The following is a 16,572-nucleotide window of genomic DNA, read 5'->3' as shown; positions in this document are numbered from 1 at the left end:
AACATTTTTATTTTGTACTTATCTTAGCAGCAAGAATAATTGAGAAGCTTATGAAGACCTACATTGGGACAGGATAACCATAAGTACCAAAGGGATCCTCGGCCCGTGTAAGATAGCAAATTGCCCATCAGCAGTAAGTGTTTAGGTGTCTTTGAAGTCTGTCTGAGAAGACTTCCAAAGTACACCAAACAGCTGGACAAGCCTTGTGCTTCCTTATCTAGGAAGCTGTGGGGTCCTCTTCACTTATTGTCTTCTGGAGACAACGAAGCAGTCCATGCCTTGATGGAGGTGGTGAAGAAGCTGATGAGAGGAGAGGTAGAGCTCCCCCAGCCTCTCAGCTGCAGATAGGCTCAACTCCTTTGAGCAGCGATTTTGAGGTGAAAGCCAACTCAGTGGGTGACTCCATGGCTGGGACTCTCAATGACATTCAGGCTGCACAGTGCAAGGTTGTGTGACAGTGTGGGACCAACAAAGAGGAAGCTCAATGCTTGTACAGAGGTAGGGAAGAATTAGTTCCGGGTGATACTCATAGGGGTGGTAGAAGTACCAATAAGTTTGATATCCTTGACACTTTCAATATAAAAACTCTTAGAAGAAAGACCTTTATGACAGGCTTGGGTTTTTTTCCCATGATGAATAGAAAAAGAAAATGGACAGATGGTACAGATGCTGAATGCAGGGATGGATGCAACCACAACAGCTTGGCTTCCTTTGCCTCGCTACTTTTCTTCTGCTTTTTCTCAACCCAGAGCAGCAAATGCAGAGGGGGAAAAAAAGTAGCTTTTTCTATCCCCTTTCTTTGTGAGTGGATTGAAGTTTTCTTTTCATCAAAGGTGCTGATTCATGGGTTAGTTTTCTGGGCTCATTTACTACATCTTTGCCGCTAATTAGGCAGTGGTTTCCCTTAAGCAATGGAAGGAATGGGCAGTACCGTTGCGATGTTTTCCACTAATACAGGATGTGGGATGAACTATTCTGCAATCAGCTTATCATAGTCAAATAACTGTATTCTACCAGCAGGGCAGAAATGCTTTCGATTTCATGAAAAATATTGCAGCAAGAATGGGAAATTGTGTCTGTTCTTTTTACTGCCATCATCAGACCTGGGGGAAAAAAAGGTGGGGAGAGGGGAATTCCCCACTATTTTTAACCCAGTCATGGGTATTTCTTTCACACTGTGCTGCTCATACAGCTGACACAGTTGTGGCTCTGAGCTGACCTTAGAGAATCAAGCCTTAAGCTGGACTGAGTAACTCAGAATACAAGTTCTGATTAAAACCTGAAGTGGAGACGTGACAGAAAAAAATATACCTTCGGTCAGTCAGGAGGACATATCTTCATCCATTTCATCGCTGGTCTCAGCACTGACTATAGTGCTGCTGTCCCCTGTTCAAAATCTCATCCACCTGTTCAGGCATTTCTCCTTTCCATTAGAGGCTTTTAGGCTGATATGAGGCAAATGGACCATGTGCCTTCTCACCCTCAATTCTGAGTGCTATTGTGGAAGAGCTGGCACAGCCTCCTGCTGGAAGCTGAGAAGGAAAAAAAAAACTGGTGAGGTTCAGAATAGCACTTCAGCAGTGTGGGAAGGGGTTTCTACTCCACTGGATACAGTAATAGCAGAGAAATAGGTTCAGTTATGAAGGTGAGTCCTTGTTGGCCTATATTGCCTAAGAACCAGGCTTTTACATCTCCATTAGCTGTCTTGGCACTGAACAGCTTTATTGTGTCTTTATCATTCTCCATGTACTGCTTTACTGTCCACTAGCCCAGTTCTCCATGCAAAATGTGCTTTCATTTCACATTTTTCCTTGGAAACTAGTGCTACCCATGTAATCCATCTATGAATTTACACCTTGCCCATCCTATCCCTTTTCTGGTCTTGCAACCCTCTAGGGTAATTATGTTTTCCAGCCTCATTAAAGAACAGTCCCATTGGGTTTGATGCTGAAGTCATGTTCATGTCCCAAATAGAAGAACTGTTCATCGTGCCTTCTCTGCAGAGAATGCCTTTTCCACCTGTGCATTTCCTCCAGGCAGATCCTAGACAGAGCAATGGCTGTACTGGCTTTGGAGGTCCCTCAGAGAAAGGTAGGCACCAGTGTTTGGAACCTGGCTGGAAAAGGCCGTTCTGCATGGGTCCTCATCCTGGGTTTGCTTTAGAGGTGGAGTCTGAGAGAAAGAAGAAGTAGCATGTGCTGCTGGTGTACAGGGGCCAGCTGGAGGGCCTGTCTTCATACCCCCTTCTGTTACATCGATAGCATCACTGTCATGCAGGTCTGGTGGGTCAGGAAAGTCAGTGTTTAGCTGGCATAGGGCCTCAGCAGGTTGTAAAGCTGCCTTGTCCATCACATTCTCATCCTGTTTGAGAACTGGTGTTGGTGAGGTGCCTTCACTTGACTGGAGAGCCCCAGAAATAGTTGTGGCCTGTTGGGCTTCACCTTCTGTCTCTTCCACAAAGAAGCTGTTTTGGAAGACCTGGGTCACCCTGTTGCAGTGGAGAAAGTTATGAAACAACACAGGCGTGTCCTCTGCTACTGTGCAGAGGTCTGGGGAGGGGAGAGCATGGTAAGGCTTGCCATCCTCACTGCCACCGCCCTCCTGGGTAAAAGGCTCATAGGTGAAGTAGACCTGACAGGGCTCAATCTCAAGGGAGTTGGGAAGGTGGAAGAAGAAGTAGCCTTGGTTGGTGAAGCAGCTGGATACAGAATGCCCACTGGTTTCTAAAGGTGGATCAGGAGTCAGGGTTCCCTTGGAAAGTAGAAGCTGTGATTCCTGGTCATTCTTCTGCATCACCTCGAGCACAGAGATCTCTGGGGTTGTGCTGTTCACACAGTAGGAAGATGTGGAGAATGGGGAGGAGAGCCATTTCTGATGGGGAAGAAACACATGATAAAGACTGTTAACACACAAAGTATAACTCTGAGAGAAGAACCAAAGGTTTCTTCTCCTGAGTGCCCACAGCAATAAAGTGACCTTTTCTCTGTTCAAGCAAGAGTTGCCAGAGGTGGTGGGGAGGGAAATTCACATATGTGATGTCTCATATGTAGGATTTTCAGAAAGAGTATAACTTTCTGTGTCTTCAAAATCAAGAACAGATTTTGCAAGCCTACATTATGGGATTTCTGAAGGGAGGGAATAGAGGATGGAGGATTAAAGTGAAAGGAAGAAAAAAAACATTTCAGGACTATAAGATGAACTGGAGGTGAAAGCATGAAAAGCAGTACTGAGATGCATATCATGCAACCTATTCCTAGGTTCTGAATCAGCTTCTGATACATCTACATGGGCCTATGCAGATTTCTTTTCCAAAGTGTTCTTCCAGGCTCCTTGTGCCTAGATTTCCATGCTTATCGTAAGTGACATTCTGCAGTACATCATTGTCCTTAAAAATACACTGGTTTTGATACCATGCAACTTCATTGCCTTCATGGCCAGTAAAGCCAATTTTTCTGGTTCTTTCTGCACTGAGAAACTGTCTTCAGTGTCTGCTGCACCATCCCACCCTCACAGGTTCCCACTCTTCCCCTGTAGTTTAAGCTTTCTAAGACTTTTTGCACTTAGGCTTTTCCAAAACTTTGCTGTCCTCTGGACCCTTTGCTGTTTATTTCCACCCAACTTAAAGTGACAGGTTCCTTGGAATCACCTCCCACATCTTGCATCCTTTAACACCATGGGGAGCGGTAATTGTCTCCTTGCAGCTGCCGGTACTCACAGAGAGATTAGGGGAAGGGACAAAGTAGGGGTGGATAAAGAGAGAAGGAGACAGTAAGAATGCACAATGCAGAAAACAGCCAAGTACCATCCAGCATGATAGCAATTCACATCAGGAGCAGAGGAAAGGCTCACAGCCAGGAGGGGAGGAACACACCAGGAAATGTGAGGAAAAGCTGGGCAGCCTAGGGCAGGGAGGGACGGATTGAAGTCGGGTGCAAAGGGATCTGAGAGGTCAAGGTCCCTCCCATAGGTCCCTTCTTTTCTCTCAGGCTCCCCTTTGGGGGAGCAGGGTGCTGAGGTTTGTGCGGTTTGCCCTTTCTCAGTTCTGTAATTAGAGATACCTCAGCTGAGTGTTGGGTTTTAGAAGGTGAGAAAATAAAACTCGAGTGGAGAACACAGCAGCCAGTGCTACAGGCATGTGTTGTGTGTGCAGATGTAGGTCTGGCAACCAGCTATGTGTAGCCAGATGCTCATTTCCTCCTTTCTCCTTCATAATCATGTGGCTCCATCCCCAGTCCCATACCTGAATGTCACCTCCGTGAACAGAAACGAGTGGGGGAAAGAACTTCTCAGGGTCTGGGATGTGAATCTTCAAGATCTTCTTAAACCTTGAGAGAAGAGAATGAGAAGAATGAAGCAGGACCTGATCCTGACCAGTCTGGCACTGTGGTGGGCATAAGAGAGAACGTTGCAGCTCATGGGCACTACCCTGGCATGGGGGGGGTAAAATAAGAACAAGCTTGAGGGATCTCCTTGCTCTTGAGGGGGCTGAAATGTAGTAGTTCAGGGATGAGAGATATAGAGATGAAGCTGTTAAACCTGGCATTGAACAGTATTCTCTGCTCTGTCTTTTCCTTAGAGAAGCACAACCAGCAGTTCACTGATTTCTTCCCTGTCTTGGCTGGTCACCTCAGCCTCTCCGCTTGCCTCCTTAGTCCCTCATCCTAATGATAAGCTGGGCAAGACTCCTTTGTTTCCCAGTTCTAGCTGTTGTGAGTTGCCCCCAGTCTGCTTTGCTGCCACCACAATGGCTCAGATGACAAGGCCTGAATGGGGCCATAGTGGTCAAAGCTGTGCCACAACTGTCTGTCTCATTATCAGGATGCTGGATGGCATAGCTAGGATGCACTGGTCATGCAAGCCACCTGAGCATTTCTCATGCCAGCCTAGTGGCCTCTACTTTACTGGATCCAGCATGTTATCCTGAGGCAGCATGAAGCGATCTAATCTGCTCCTCAGTCCCTCAGACACAATGGCTGATCCTGTCAGCTCTTTGCTGAAGCTTTAGTGTGGGATGCTCTGAGGAAAAACCCTCCTGACCTCTGGAGGCAATCAGTATACACTCTGAAGCATCAGAATTTGCTAGTTCTTGCATATAAACTACCTTACATCACTGCAGATGCTATTTTTATTCATGCATGTCTAATCCTTCCTTGGATCTTACCTCAGCATTATCCTCCATCCAGTTCCCCCAGGTTAATTATACTCTGTGGAGAAAGGAGCCTTTTTTATCTCTCTCTGTGCTGTATAGTTAGCACTTCCTCCCCCTTGTGTTATGACTCAAGGTAAAACACAATGACCAGTGACTTTCTCAGTATCCATCTTCCTTCAATATGCATCTCCTTCTCTCCTCAGAGAGAAGCCAACCCAGCCTTTGCTGCCTCATCCCCGAGAACATTTCTCCTTGCTCCCTGCCATGAAACAAATCACCGTCTTTGCCTGTGATGAAAAAAATGGAGGCCATTTCTAGCCTTGCCATGCTGACACGTCACTCTCCGTATTATTGCACAAAGTAAACTTGTGAGACACTTTCAGTCCTGAATAAAATCAGTGCCTAAGTAGAAGCTCTGGCAAAGAGATCTTTAAAGCATCATGTAGATGTTTACCAGTATGGGATGAGACACTTCAGGACTCACAGACCAGGGAGAGGAAGGATTGCGCTCCCTGTTTTGACTACAGACCAAATATCAGCATGTCCTGACTGACCTCTTGCTGGAGTGTTTGACTATGTGAGAAGGCAGCAGTACATAGGCTTGTTTTGTCTTTTCTACTGAGGGAATGCTTAGCCCAGTGTCCTGCTTTTTAAGAGGCCATGAGTGTTCATCCCTGTCAGGGAACACCACTCTAACCCATGGGCAACAGAACTACTGAAGCAACAGTTTTGAATTCAGCCAGGGCATGGCACTAGGTCACAGGAGCATGGCACAATATGATGATAGTGGTGAAACCACATTATCTTTGGTAGTGATATATCTCCCCAGACAAATATCACCCTCAAAAGGCTGGGCTATAAACCATGTTGTTTAAATCACTCTCCATCCTGGTAATGCCAAGTGAAAAATAACACTGGTTTTGAGAAGACACACAAGATACAAGAGACGAACAGAAAGGAAAGCTTGATTCTCATTTACCATTTCAGGGTCCGTAAGTTAATAAGGAAGGCAGTCCCAATGATCACAAAGATGCAAGTGCTTGCTATGAGAGCTGGCAGGAATGGCTGGGATGTTTCTGCAAGTTGAGAGAGAATGAGGGAGTTGCTATGAAAATTTAGCCAGGATTCTGAAAGTAGGAGCTGCAGACCTCCCATGGCAGTTCAAGCTGATTGGTGATATAAAATTATAAAATACAGGTCAGAGGAATGAGTTCTGCTGTGCTGTGTAGGACACCTTTGAGAGAGATGAGTTTCAAAGTCTACTTGGCATCACTTAACAGATAATTTGTGCTGAACTGCTTGAGGTCCCTGTCCATAACAGTACTACAGCTGGGAGACTGCCACAGATGAGGTGGCACAGTCTACTCGTTGAATTGTCCATCAACCTGCCTCTCTTAACGCAAAAGAAACCAGAAAGTCCTAAAATAAGCTTAAGTGGGACTGGAGACTTGAAACAGCAGGGGAGGCAAAGTCATGGAGTTTATGGGTCTTTGAGAAGGCAGGAGAACCAAGGATGGAGAAGTTTAGGGGTCAAAGAACTGACGTCTCTCTTTGCAGAGGTATGGAAAAGCTTTAGGAAGTTATGAAGGCTGCAACTTTCCACCACATGATGATTTTGGTACTTGGATCATAGGGTTATGAGAAAGAAACTCAGCTCCCACATTGCCAGCACTGCCAGCGCTACTCATGTTTTCTGGCATTATCTCAAACTTTTCTTAATCTGGCGCTTCTACACACATCTCCGCAGTGCAATTTTGCTTGACCTTGCTATTCTGGTGCCTGACTCCTCTGCCTGCCACCCCCAGGTATCCCCTGGTCCGGGCCTGCAGAGCTCCCCTGGAGTTGTTGTGAGGGAGCAGATCAAAATAAAAGAAGGAGGGACATTTTTAGGACATTCCTCCTTTGCCTGTCCTTGAGATGCTACGAAGATCACTTTGCCTCCTCTGCCGCTGGTACCCTGGTTATCTTTGGGTCTTGGTTGCTATGACAACTGGTTGCGGCTGTATCCTATTCATTGACATCACACAGTGTCAAAATTTGATCACCACAGCAACACAGTGCCCTTTCTAAACATAGCTATTCTGTTTATACCAACGCAGGGCCAACAGGGAGGGGCTGAGAAGGGGCAGAGTCGGGGTGACATGAGAAGGAATAACCTCCATCTGTTTATTTTTCGGAAAAGAAATGACAGAGACCACAGCCAATGATTCAACGAAGAGATTTGCTCGGGGCACTCTCTTTCATGGCTGGACGAGTTATCCATGATGCGGTTAATGGTTATGACTGATGCAAGTCTCCGCAGACCTTTTTGGAAGGGACTTAAGTGCGTATCAGTCTCTTTCATTCTCTGTGAGACTTTGCTTCCTAGGCTCAGGTCTCTATTTGTTCAGGAGCTGAGTTTTTTGTTTAACTGCATTTCACTGATCAATGATTCCAATTAACTGGCTGATTTTAGAAAGCTGGATTTATGTTCCTGTGTCACAGGAGCACCTGGGAAAATACCAGTCCTGGGCACTGCTTCTGCAGGTCAGATATCTGGCCTTACTGCTCTGAAGGAGTGCCTGATTTATATCTTATGGATTTTTGCTGGCTTTTGGAAGTCAGAGGAGCTCTTTTGGGGTTAGAGGTTCTTTGTCCTTAAATCCTTTTGAGCCAGTCTGACCTAACAGATAAGGAGGGACAGAAAATTTGTAACCTTTCTATTGCCCTTCAAATAACACTATCCTCCCTACACATCTCCCTCCAGCTTCTCAACCTGCTTGGCCCTTCTACCTTATTTTCCCTGTGTTCCCTCCTTCCCCTCCCTGAAGGGGGCCTGACATATCCTTACGGTTGGCAGGTGTCCTCCACAGTATTGTCTCACTCCAGTCGCTCCACACGCCTTTGTGGATACTTGAGGCACTTGGTCTTGCACGGACAGCTGCCTCATATTTTAAATCAGGAGAGAGGCTCTCAAACACCACCCACATCTGGTCCTGCACAATGGTGAAGTTCTTGGCCTCCTGGAAGAAGGGCAAAATTAGAGCATCATCAGCACTCTGCCGTGCCTTACAGTGTCACATACTACCCATATCTTCCAAGGCCCTCAAAGAGGACCTGCCTCAGATCTCAACACCTTGCGCACTGCTTGCTCTCCCTGAAGGACAAGCCTTCTTTGCTTTGCTTTTTGCATCCCTTTCAGGTCTGTCCTGGAATTGCCTGGATTTCTTTGTGAGAGCGCTAAGTAGAGCAGGATTCCCATCTACCTCCATGTCATCACCAAACACTGGCAGCAGGTGACACAGATAAAAGGGTAGCGGGAGTGTCATCTGCTTTCCAGTTGCACTAGAATTGTTTCTGTTCAAGGGGGCAGGAGCAAGTCCTAGATAACATAAAGAAGACCAGGATTCATACAATGACAGGTCTCAGTGCTCCACTCTGTACTCACCTCCCAGGACTGACTCGTGGTTCGGTACCGCACTTGATATTCCCGCTCCCCATCCAAATAATGAGAGGAAATATTCAAGCTCCATGTTAAGTTGTAGGTGTTTTCAGTTTTTCTAGCCAGCTGAAGATTTCCTGGAGGCCTCAGCTTTACTGGAATGAGAGAAAGAGCAGGGCTGATACCTCTGTGCCGTCTGTCCATAACAGGCAAACCTCGTTGCAGTAGGGTTTGTATTTTGACTGTGCTCCTAGACTCCAGGCAGCCACGGCCACGTGAGACGGCTAGCAAGTTCCCCCTTTCTATTCCTCCTTCTTCCCCACTGTCACTGAAAGCAAAAGGCTGTTATCCCTGGGCTACATTAAAGTTGGATGCTCCTGTGAGCCTGGGGGAGTGCTCCCTGCAGTCAGTGCAATCAATCCCATAGGACCATGCATCCTTTCTTGTACTAGTGACCCACGAGGCAATTGTATGAACAGGAATGGAGCATGACTGAGGAAACAGCTGCTTCTCAGCTGCTCTTCCAGAGAGCTGCAGCCACAGGGGATGGAGTTACACAGGCTGCCTAGGCTAATTCTTCCCAATCCCTAACTGTAACCATGCCATCTTACATCCACCTTGCAGCAGCTCTGTTGGACACCTCCTTGAGCCAGATAAACTCACACACCCAGAAAAAAAAAATAAACGCCCAAAACAGATGCATTTCTGCTGGATTAGTGAGTTGAGTCCTTTCAACAAAAATTGGTGCATGCCAAAGCTGGCTTAAAGGAAGGTGGAAGCACACATCTAGTAGGAGGGGCAGGGGAGAAGCAGCACACATTTTTCATGTCAACTGAGCTGTTGTTGCCTGTTTGAAGCCAGAACTCCTAGCACGCTCATTTAACAGTGTCCCAGGGCAGGACAAGAGGTGCCTGGCATGACACTGCATGTTAGAGGTACAAGCGGCAGAAGTCAACGTGGTTCACCTGTGCAAGCTGTAGCAGGGGACAAGGAAAAGACCTAAGTCTAAAATCAGCAATGGGAATTGCACAGGAGTGGATGGGCAAGAGAAATTAGCTATCATTTTGTGGGGAACCTTAGGAGACTGTAGGATAGATAAGTACTCACTATTTGCAAGTGGACTGAAATCTTCTATTTGCACAGGTACGGTCCTTTTCTCACCAATTTGACAATGGACAGACATCTTCAGGCGATCTGCAGTGGTGAAGCATTGAGTCTGCAAGGAAAATCTACCATTGGTGACACTGAAGCCTCATCAATGGGCATTCATATCTCTAAGCATTGCCTGTGTAGAAGAGGTTTAGGAATACTTGGCAACAAATATGGATTATATTTGTGGCTGAAAGGCATAAGCCTTGACGGTGAATGAGGAACCAAAGATTTATACTTGATATGGTTAGAATTTTTTTTGATTCATTGGCAAGAATGGCACAAAAATATTGTGTTATGCTAGTTTGCTGGGATTGCTGGATGTACTGACTAAGCAGGAAAAAAGTACTTTCTATGAGACATCTAATGAGAAAGAATATTTTTACTAAAACATTTTGTGTTAATTGGTGAGGTTGAGATGACATTAGTATTAAATATTACTCTTCCAATGCAATGATACTAAATAAGCAATAGCAAAATTAGCTTGATTAGAAAGAAAAGGTTTTAGAGCGTATACCAACCCTAAAATTTGTCTTTTCACATGATGTGTAAACGTAAGAAAGCTTGTCCATTGTTTGAACTGCTTGTGACTTTATCAATAAGAAGAATTAGCTTGTAAGTACATAGTGAGTCTAAAAAGACTAATTTAAATAAAGAATAATAGCTACAGGATTTGCATCACCATTAGCTCCAGTGGTGTGTTGGTGTTGCATCTTGCATTTGACACATCTAACCAGGCTTCCCAGTTGTTAATGATCTGGAAAATGGCACTGATATCTTCAAGGAAAATGAAGTCAAGAGGTGACCTCAGAGCTGGTGGTGATATCCATCTCTCCTCAGAGGAAGGGATTAGGGCCAAGCCCAGGTAACTGAGACATTGGACATTGCATGTGATTGATTTATTGTGCACCTCTTCTGCACGTGTCAGGACAGCATGGCCCAGCTCACAATGAAGCCAGTCCTCTCACCAGAGGAAACCACAAAGGCAATACATTATAAACAACATACAACTTCAAGCGCCACCCCAGAACTGGAGTTAAGGATTGGGTTTGGGATTTTTATACTGCTCCTAGGTGTCACACTGTTTATACATCCAAAAATTCACATATATAACCTTTCCACCTTGTCATTAGTCATAACATCCCAGATGAATTACTCACATTACTGTTACTGCTGAAGGTCTTGATGCATCTCCTCAGTCCTGTCATGTGTTCTGCCATGGGTAATTCACAGTGCTCCTTGAATTTTTCAGGTAAGGGAAATAACCTGGATTTTAAGCAGGAGAACACCAGTGAGCTGGGCAGGCTGTTTTGTATTTAACCAAACCTTATGTAGCACTGAAGGTCTTTCAAAGCATTTTGCATCCTACCATGTTATCTGGACAGGTTACACCAAGGATGTAACCCCACTTTCTCTCCCTACTGCCTCACTCAGATAAATTTTGTGTGCTGGCACATAGAGAGTCAATGCATCCCATTTATTTCAAGCCAAACGTGACAGGGGTTTCCAGTTTCCAAGTCTTCACAAAACCCCCTTGCTGCCTTCTCTGATATCTGTTCATTACAAAGGGCATGCAGAGCCTAAACGTACCTGCTGTCCACGATTGTGCCAATGTAGCCCTGGGAGACAGATGCCTGTTTCAGCCCCTCTAGGGCTTACAGGTCTACTTAAAGCCATTGAGCCCTGTAGCATCTCAGATACTGAGTGCGACGTATCTTCTGAACCAGGTCACACCCCAGTCAGACAGGACCTTGACAGCACTACACCATGACCTCTCTTCTGCCCTGACAAGTGTGACTGGGCAGCTGAAGCCGAGCTATAGCACAGGGGGTGACAGAGCAGGAGAACATTGGTGGTGTTGCAGCTGAAGGGTTATCAGGCTGAGCTGGCTGCTCCAGACGTAATGTCAGATCGAGCCTGGGGCTTGCTGATGGTGGGGAGAGGTGGAGTCTTAGACCCCTGTTCAAGCAATGGCACAGTTCCAAATCCAGCCCAAATTCCAGCCCCAGCCTCTGTGATTCATACTCGTGGAGCAACATAGAAGTTTTGACTTTCTAGGTCCATGCACCTGGCCTCGTTATACATTTGTTAATCTCATCCTCTTGGAGGCGTCTCTGTGACAGTCATGAGCAACCCACCCACTGCCAAAATCACACTGAGCCTCTCCTTATCTCAGGCACCCAGGAAAGCCCAAGGGGAGGCTGATAAGTCTTTTGGATGGAGATGTCATATTTGGAGACCACAGAGACTCAGCTAGCCCTGACTGCGGTACTGACCATGCAACTATTCCTCCACTGGAAGACGTGTGGGAGAGGAAAACATCATGAACTGAGAGATACGAAAGGACTAAGGAGATAAGGGAAATAATATTTTCCTTCATTTATTGTCACTCACAGTTCAACATTCCAGCTCTTCCTGGCAATGGGTAAATGGCCTCTGTATAACTTTAATTCCACCTTGTCCACCCCCATCTCTATGTATTCTCCTTTTCCATTGAAAATACCTTTCAGATCTTAGAGTCACTATCAGGTAAAAGGGGTTTTTTGGAAAAAGAAGCACAGGCAGAACCATGGAGCTGGAAGATGGGCTGTGCTAAACACTTTGGAACCATCAGATCACAAACACTGTTTGAGCACTGGTGAGCATCTCAGCCCAGGTGGGTTTAGAAACAGAGTTCAAGACAAAGCCCCTCGGCTGTGTGACTCCAATACCACAGTCTTATGGAGGGGAAGCCTACATTTATGTTAAGCAGTTAAATTTCCAGGACACTTTTCAATCAAAACATTGGCTTACCTCACCTTCTCCAGTCACCCACCTGTCACAAAGAGCTAAATTTGATAAAATCTCCAGATGGCACGGTGCTTCAACCAGGTCCCTGCCAGGCTTCCAGTCACAGAAGAGAGCTGCCCGCGAGTCATACCAACAAGTTAGGCTGGGGGCACCTGCCAGCAGAGAAGAGATGGACAGCAGTGTGGCTGAATTAGCAGTGGCGTTTGGTATGAACTATCACCCCAGATAATTCTGCCCATCCAAAACTACAGACTGATTCCTCTGCTGGATAACTCTCTCCAAGTAAGAAAGGCAGAGCCACTCCGGAGGCTGATGTGCTCATAAGAGACCTTTAACTACTACAACCTCCTCTGGCTGTACATTACAACTCAAGCACACACCATGGCATGCACACTCCTGCAGCTGAACCCCCTCCTTGCTCAACCACCTGGCACAGGTGAAAGGAATTGCTTCTTACCTTGTGTCGAGTCTAATGTCCATGAGAGAGTCATGAGGCTGAACAGCCAGATGTGACACAGAAGCAGCAGAGAGGGCTTCATCTGTACTGGTGACACGCTGAAAGAGAGAAGACGCCCCCCCAGCACAGCTCAGCAATGCAAATTAGGCAGATGTCATCTCACAGGAGACATCCACTGTTCCAGGGCAGGGCCCAAAGCAAGTGCCAGCCTTCCAGGCTCAGAAGCTTATAATCTTTTCACTCTGGAGTGCGTGCATTGCCCTCGGCACCTCGTTGTTTTCCTGCCTTGGGTGCTTTGCTCAGCACTGAAAGCATTTGCAGTGCAACACAGACAGGCTGTTGCAGCAGTAATGCCTTCTGGAAATGTGTGTGAGTGCACAGGAGTTCATGTGCATTGTTTCAGGCTGCTTGCTGACTCAGGTAGAGAATACTGCCTTGGTTGTGCATGGCTTGCTGCTTGAAGAGCTTCTTTTTTTGGTAAGGCTGAAATAACTAGGTACTTGCTGAGTTAGAGAGGTCTCTGGCTGCAGCTGACAAAAATTAGTTGCAGAGTTCATGGCTTAAGAGGTAGGTTTTGAATGGCTTGTTTGGAACATAGGAGGAAACCAGGGAGAAGGAGGAGTTTACCAGGTTCTGGAAAGTCATGGCTTTATCGTATCACAAAATATTACATAGTCATGCACGAACCATGCACCATCCTTTCCAAGTAGACCCTGCACTGCCTTGGAAGGAGCTGTGCATTTAGGTATAGCAGAAAATTTGGGCTTTTTAATAAGGAAATCCTGCAATACTCCTCATCCACTTATGCACCCGGGGAGACTCCTCATAGCCTGTATTTAGCCATGCTCCATATGAGAAAGATACGGTTTACGGGCTTCTCATCCAAGCCTCCCCCTCTCCTCATCCACCTGGACACCTGTATCTCAAGGTCTGTCTCTGTCCACGGGAGAAAGGATCGCCCTCACCTCTCAGCAGGTCTCTAGCCCAGGCAGGGCTGAGCAAACCAAGACAAGTCTTGCTGGTCGCTGCAGGGATTGCCAGGGGTGGGGGAAGAGAGAGTTTATAAAGGGCTGGCATGAGGCATAGTATCGATTCCCATTGAGATAAAAGATTAAGTTCGGAGGAAGAAAAACTTGACAACAACACATTAACAGATGAAAGGGGAGAGAAAGAGAGAAAGAAAGCAGCCGGTGTGGTTGTGAGATGTGAGGTATGATTTGAGAGGACTGTGGAAAGACAGAGAGATAAATATGTGCTCAACCCTCCCCAACGGTGAGATTCAGTTTGTCAGACTGAAACTCCTTCCAAGACACTTCTCAGATCAGCCACCCCCATGTGGGAGAGAGCTGGCATCACCCCTTTTACCTTTCGGATCCAGGCACCCGATGGTCCAGTTGGACTAGGTTGAAGGGTCGGATGGAAGCAGGTACTGGCTGTCAGCTGTGAGGAGAGCTGGGAGAGGGGAAGGGAGAGGGATGGAGGTGGATATCCCAGCTCAATGCATGTTCAGCTGTTAGCCAGTGCTGCTGGAGCGATAGAGATGCCTCCAGCCCAGCAGTTGTGCTGTAGAGCTGTTCCTCTCACATATGCATGGTCCCTCCGTCTTCTCCCTCTCACCTTTGCACAGGAAGCTGCTGCTTTCTTGCCTTCTCAGACTGAGACGAGGCCCTGAAGTATCGAAAAGGCTAGTGAGGCCGAGAATAAAAAGCCCCAAACCACGTCCTACTTCCTGCTGGTAAAGCAATAGGTGCAGAAACAAGGGTGGAGGAATCAGGTGTTAGCTCACAGTGCTCAGACATACTGGGACCAGTTGTAACTATTTCTGGGAAGCAAAAGAGAGAAGGACCTGTCTTCGTGGGACACGGGCAAGAGACCCATAGCTTCCTCTTTCAAACACCCAGACCGATCACTCATATCACTCATAGGGTCTTCACACGTGCACAGATCAATTTGAAACTGGGACTAGGAGTCTATCTCCAGTAGAAATACTGTGGACCACTTTGTGAAAAATAACTCGAGACATTGACATAAGCAACACCAGAATGAAGTCAGCCCCCTCACCAGTGCCCCAGTTTCAGAGGATCCATCCTAGGTCAGAGCAGAAGTGGAACAAGGGCAATGCTGAGTGCGAGCAAGTTTGAGGCACCACCCTCACACTTGCAGATGGTGTGACACCACAGGAACACCCATCCCATGGTGCCCCTACCCAGCCACTTACCCTACTTGCTCCACAGAAGGAAGAATCAACCCTCCAGACTGAGCCTTGTGGCTAGTCCAGACAGGCAACACCACCCTGCAGTACCCGCAGTGCCTATTTGGCATGGCTTGTCCATTCAACAGGACAGAAAGGGATGCAAAAAATGTGTCCACCTTCTTCCAAAGCTTCATGTGCCCTCGCCTGTACAGACAGAGAACCCCTCACAGGCCCTGCAGGGAACATTTAGTTGTAGAAGACCCTTTCACCACAGACAGACATCTTCCTCAGCACATCCTGCCCTCATGTCTCCGTCCAAGAGAGACGCAAATCTGCAGGCTAACAGTTACCCAGTTCAGAGTTAGGCACGTGCATGCATATATGTCCCCACATACCTCTCTTTTTCCATACACAAATATAATTCTCTAAAGTGCTGCACATCACGTTTCCTGTCTGGTTTGGGCTGCACGAAGATGGCCACTGATGTGGGGCCAGATTATGAGAATCTCCTTTTATACACAAGCACAGTGGTCACTACGCTCTGTGCTCCTTGCCTTTTTTTTCCTAAAGTAGCTCAAGGCCCAAGATCAAGTCTAGTAAGCAGGTTTTGCTGACCTGAAGTTGTCAGAGGCTAGTTTCAAGTCTCCAGGCAGACCATTTTTGACGCCTATATAAACCTGGAGGATGTGGCTTCCTTAAACAACAAAGGAATCTTGGTTTCAGGTAGTGGAAAAAGAGGGGTAGGAAGAGAATGCATATTTAGTCACAGGTTGCTGAGCTTAGAGACTGGATTTCAGAAGATATTAGACTTCAAAAAGAAAAGGCACAGGTGTGAAACAGTGATTTGAAGGCATGAATAGTGCCATTCTGAAGAGCTTGCATTAGTGGATCGTTGTGGCCATTTCTGGAAGAGTCATAGGATCATAGAATCATGGAATAGGTTAGATTGGAAGGAACTTTGAAAGGTCATCTAGTCCAGTCCTCCTGCAATAAGCAGGAGTGTCTGCAACTGGGAAGTTTGCTTAGAGACCTGTCCAACCTGACATTGAATGTTTCCAGGGATGGGGCATCTATCACCACTCTGGGCAATTGGTTCCAGCGTTTCACCACCTTCATTGTAAAAAATTCCTTCTTTATATGTAGTCTGTAGCTGCTTTCTTTTAGTTTAAAACCATTACCTCTTGCCCTCTTGCAACAAGCCCTACAAAAAAGTCTGCCACCACCTTTCTCACATGCCCTTTTTAAGTACTGAAGGGCCACAATAAGGTCTTACTGGAGCCTTCTCTTCTCTGGGCTGAACAAGCCCAGCTCTCTCAGTCTTTCCTCAAAGGAGGTGTTCCATTTCTCTGATCATTATTGTGGCCCTCCTCTGGACCCACTCCAACAGGTCCATGTTGTTCCTGTGTTGAGGA

At 46.5% G+C, this 16,572-nt stretch overlaps 1 protein-coding gene across 1 annotated transcript; it reads right to left on the bottom strand.

The window, feature by feature from the left end:
- Positions 1–14,568, bottom strand: IL2RB (interleukin 2 receptor subunit beta). The gene is made up of 10 exons (XM_069856397.1): positions 14,332–14,568; positions 12,967–13,064; positions 12,535–12,661; positions 10,880–10,985; positions 9,678–9,786; positions 8,577–8,725; positions 7,980–8,151; positions 6,129–6,225; positions 4,241–4,325; positions 1–2,871 (listed from the first exon to the last, which is right to left on the bottom strand). Exons 2-10 carry the CDS (start codon positions 13,046–13,048, stop codon positions 2,044–2,046), a joined length of 1,755 nt encoding a protein of 584 aa, XP_069712498.1. The 5' UTR covers positions 13,049–13,064; positions 14,332–14,568; the 3' UTR covers positions 1–2,043.
- Between the last annotated feature and the right edge of the window lie 2,004 nt (positions 14,569–16,572).

This window comes from Phaenicophaeus curvirostris, chromosome 1, assembly GCF_032191515.1.
Source record: "Phaenicophaeus curvirostris isolate KB17595 chromosome 1, BPBGC_Pcur_1.0, whole genome shotgun sequence".
NCBI lineage: Eukaryota > Metazoa > Chordata > Aves > Cuculiformes > Cuculidae > Phaenicophaeus > Phaenicophaeus curvirostris.
This window is presented reverse-complemented; position numbering and strand designations above follow the sequence as displayed.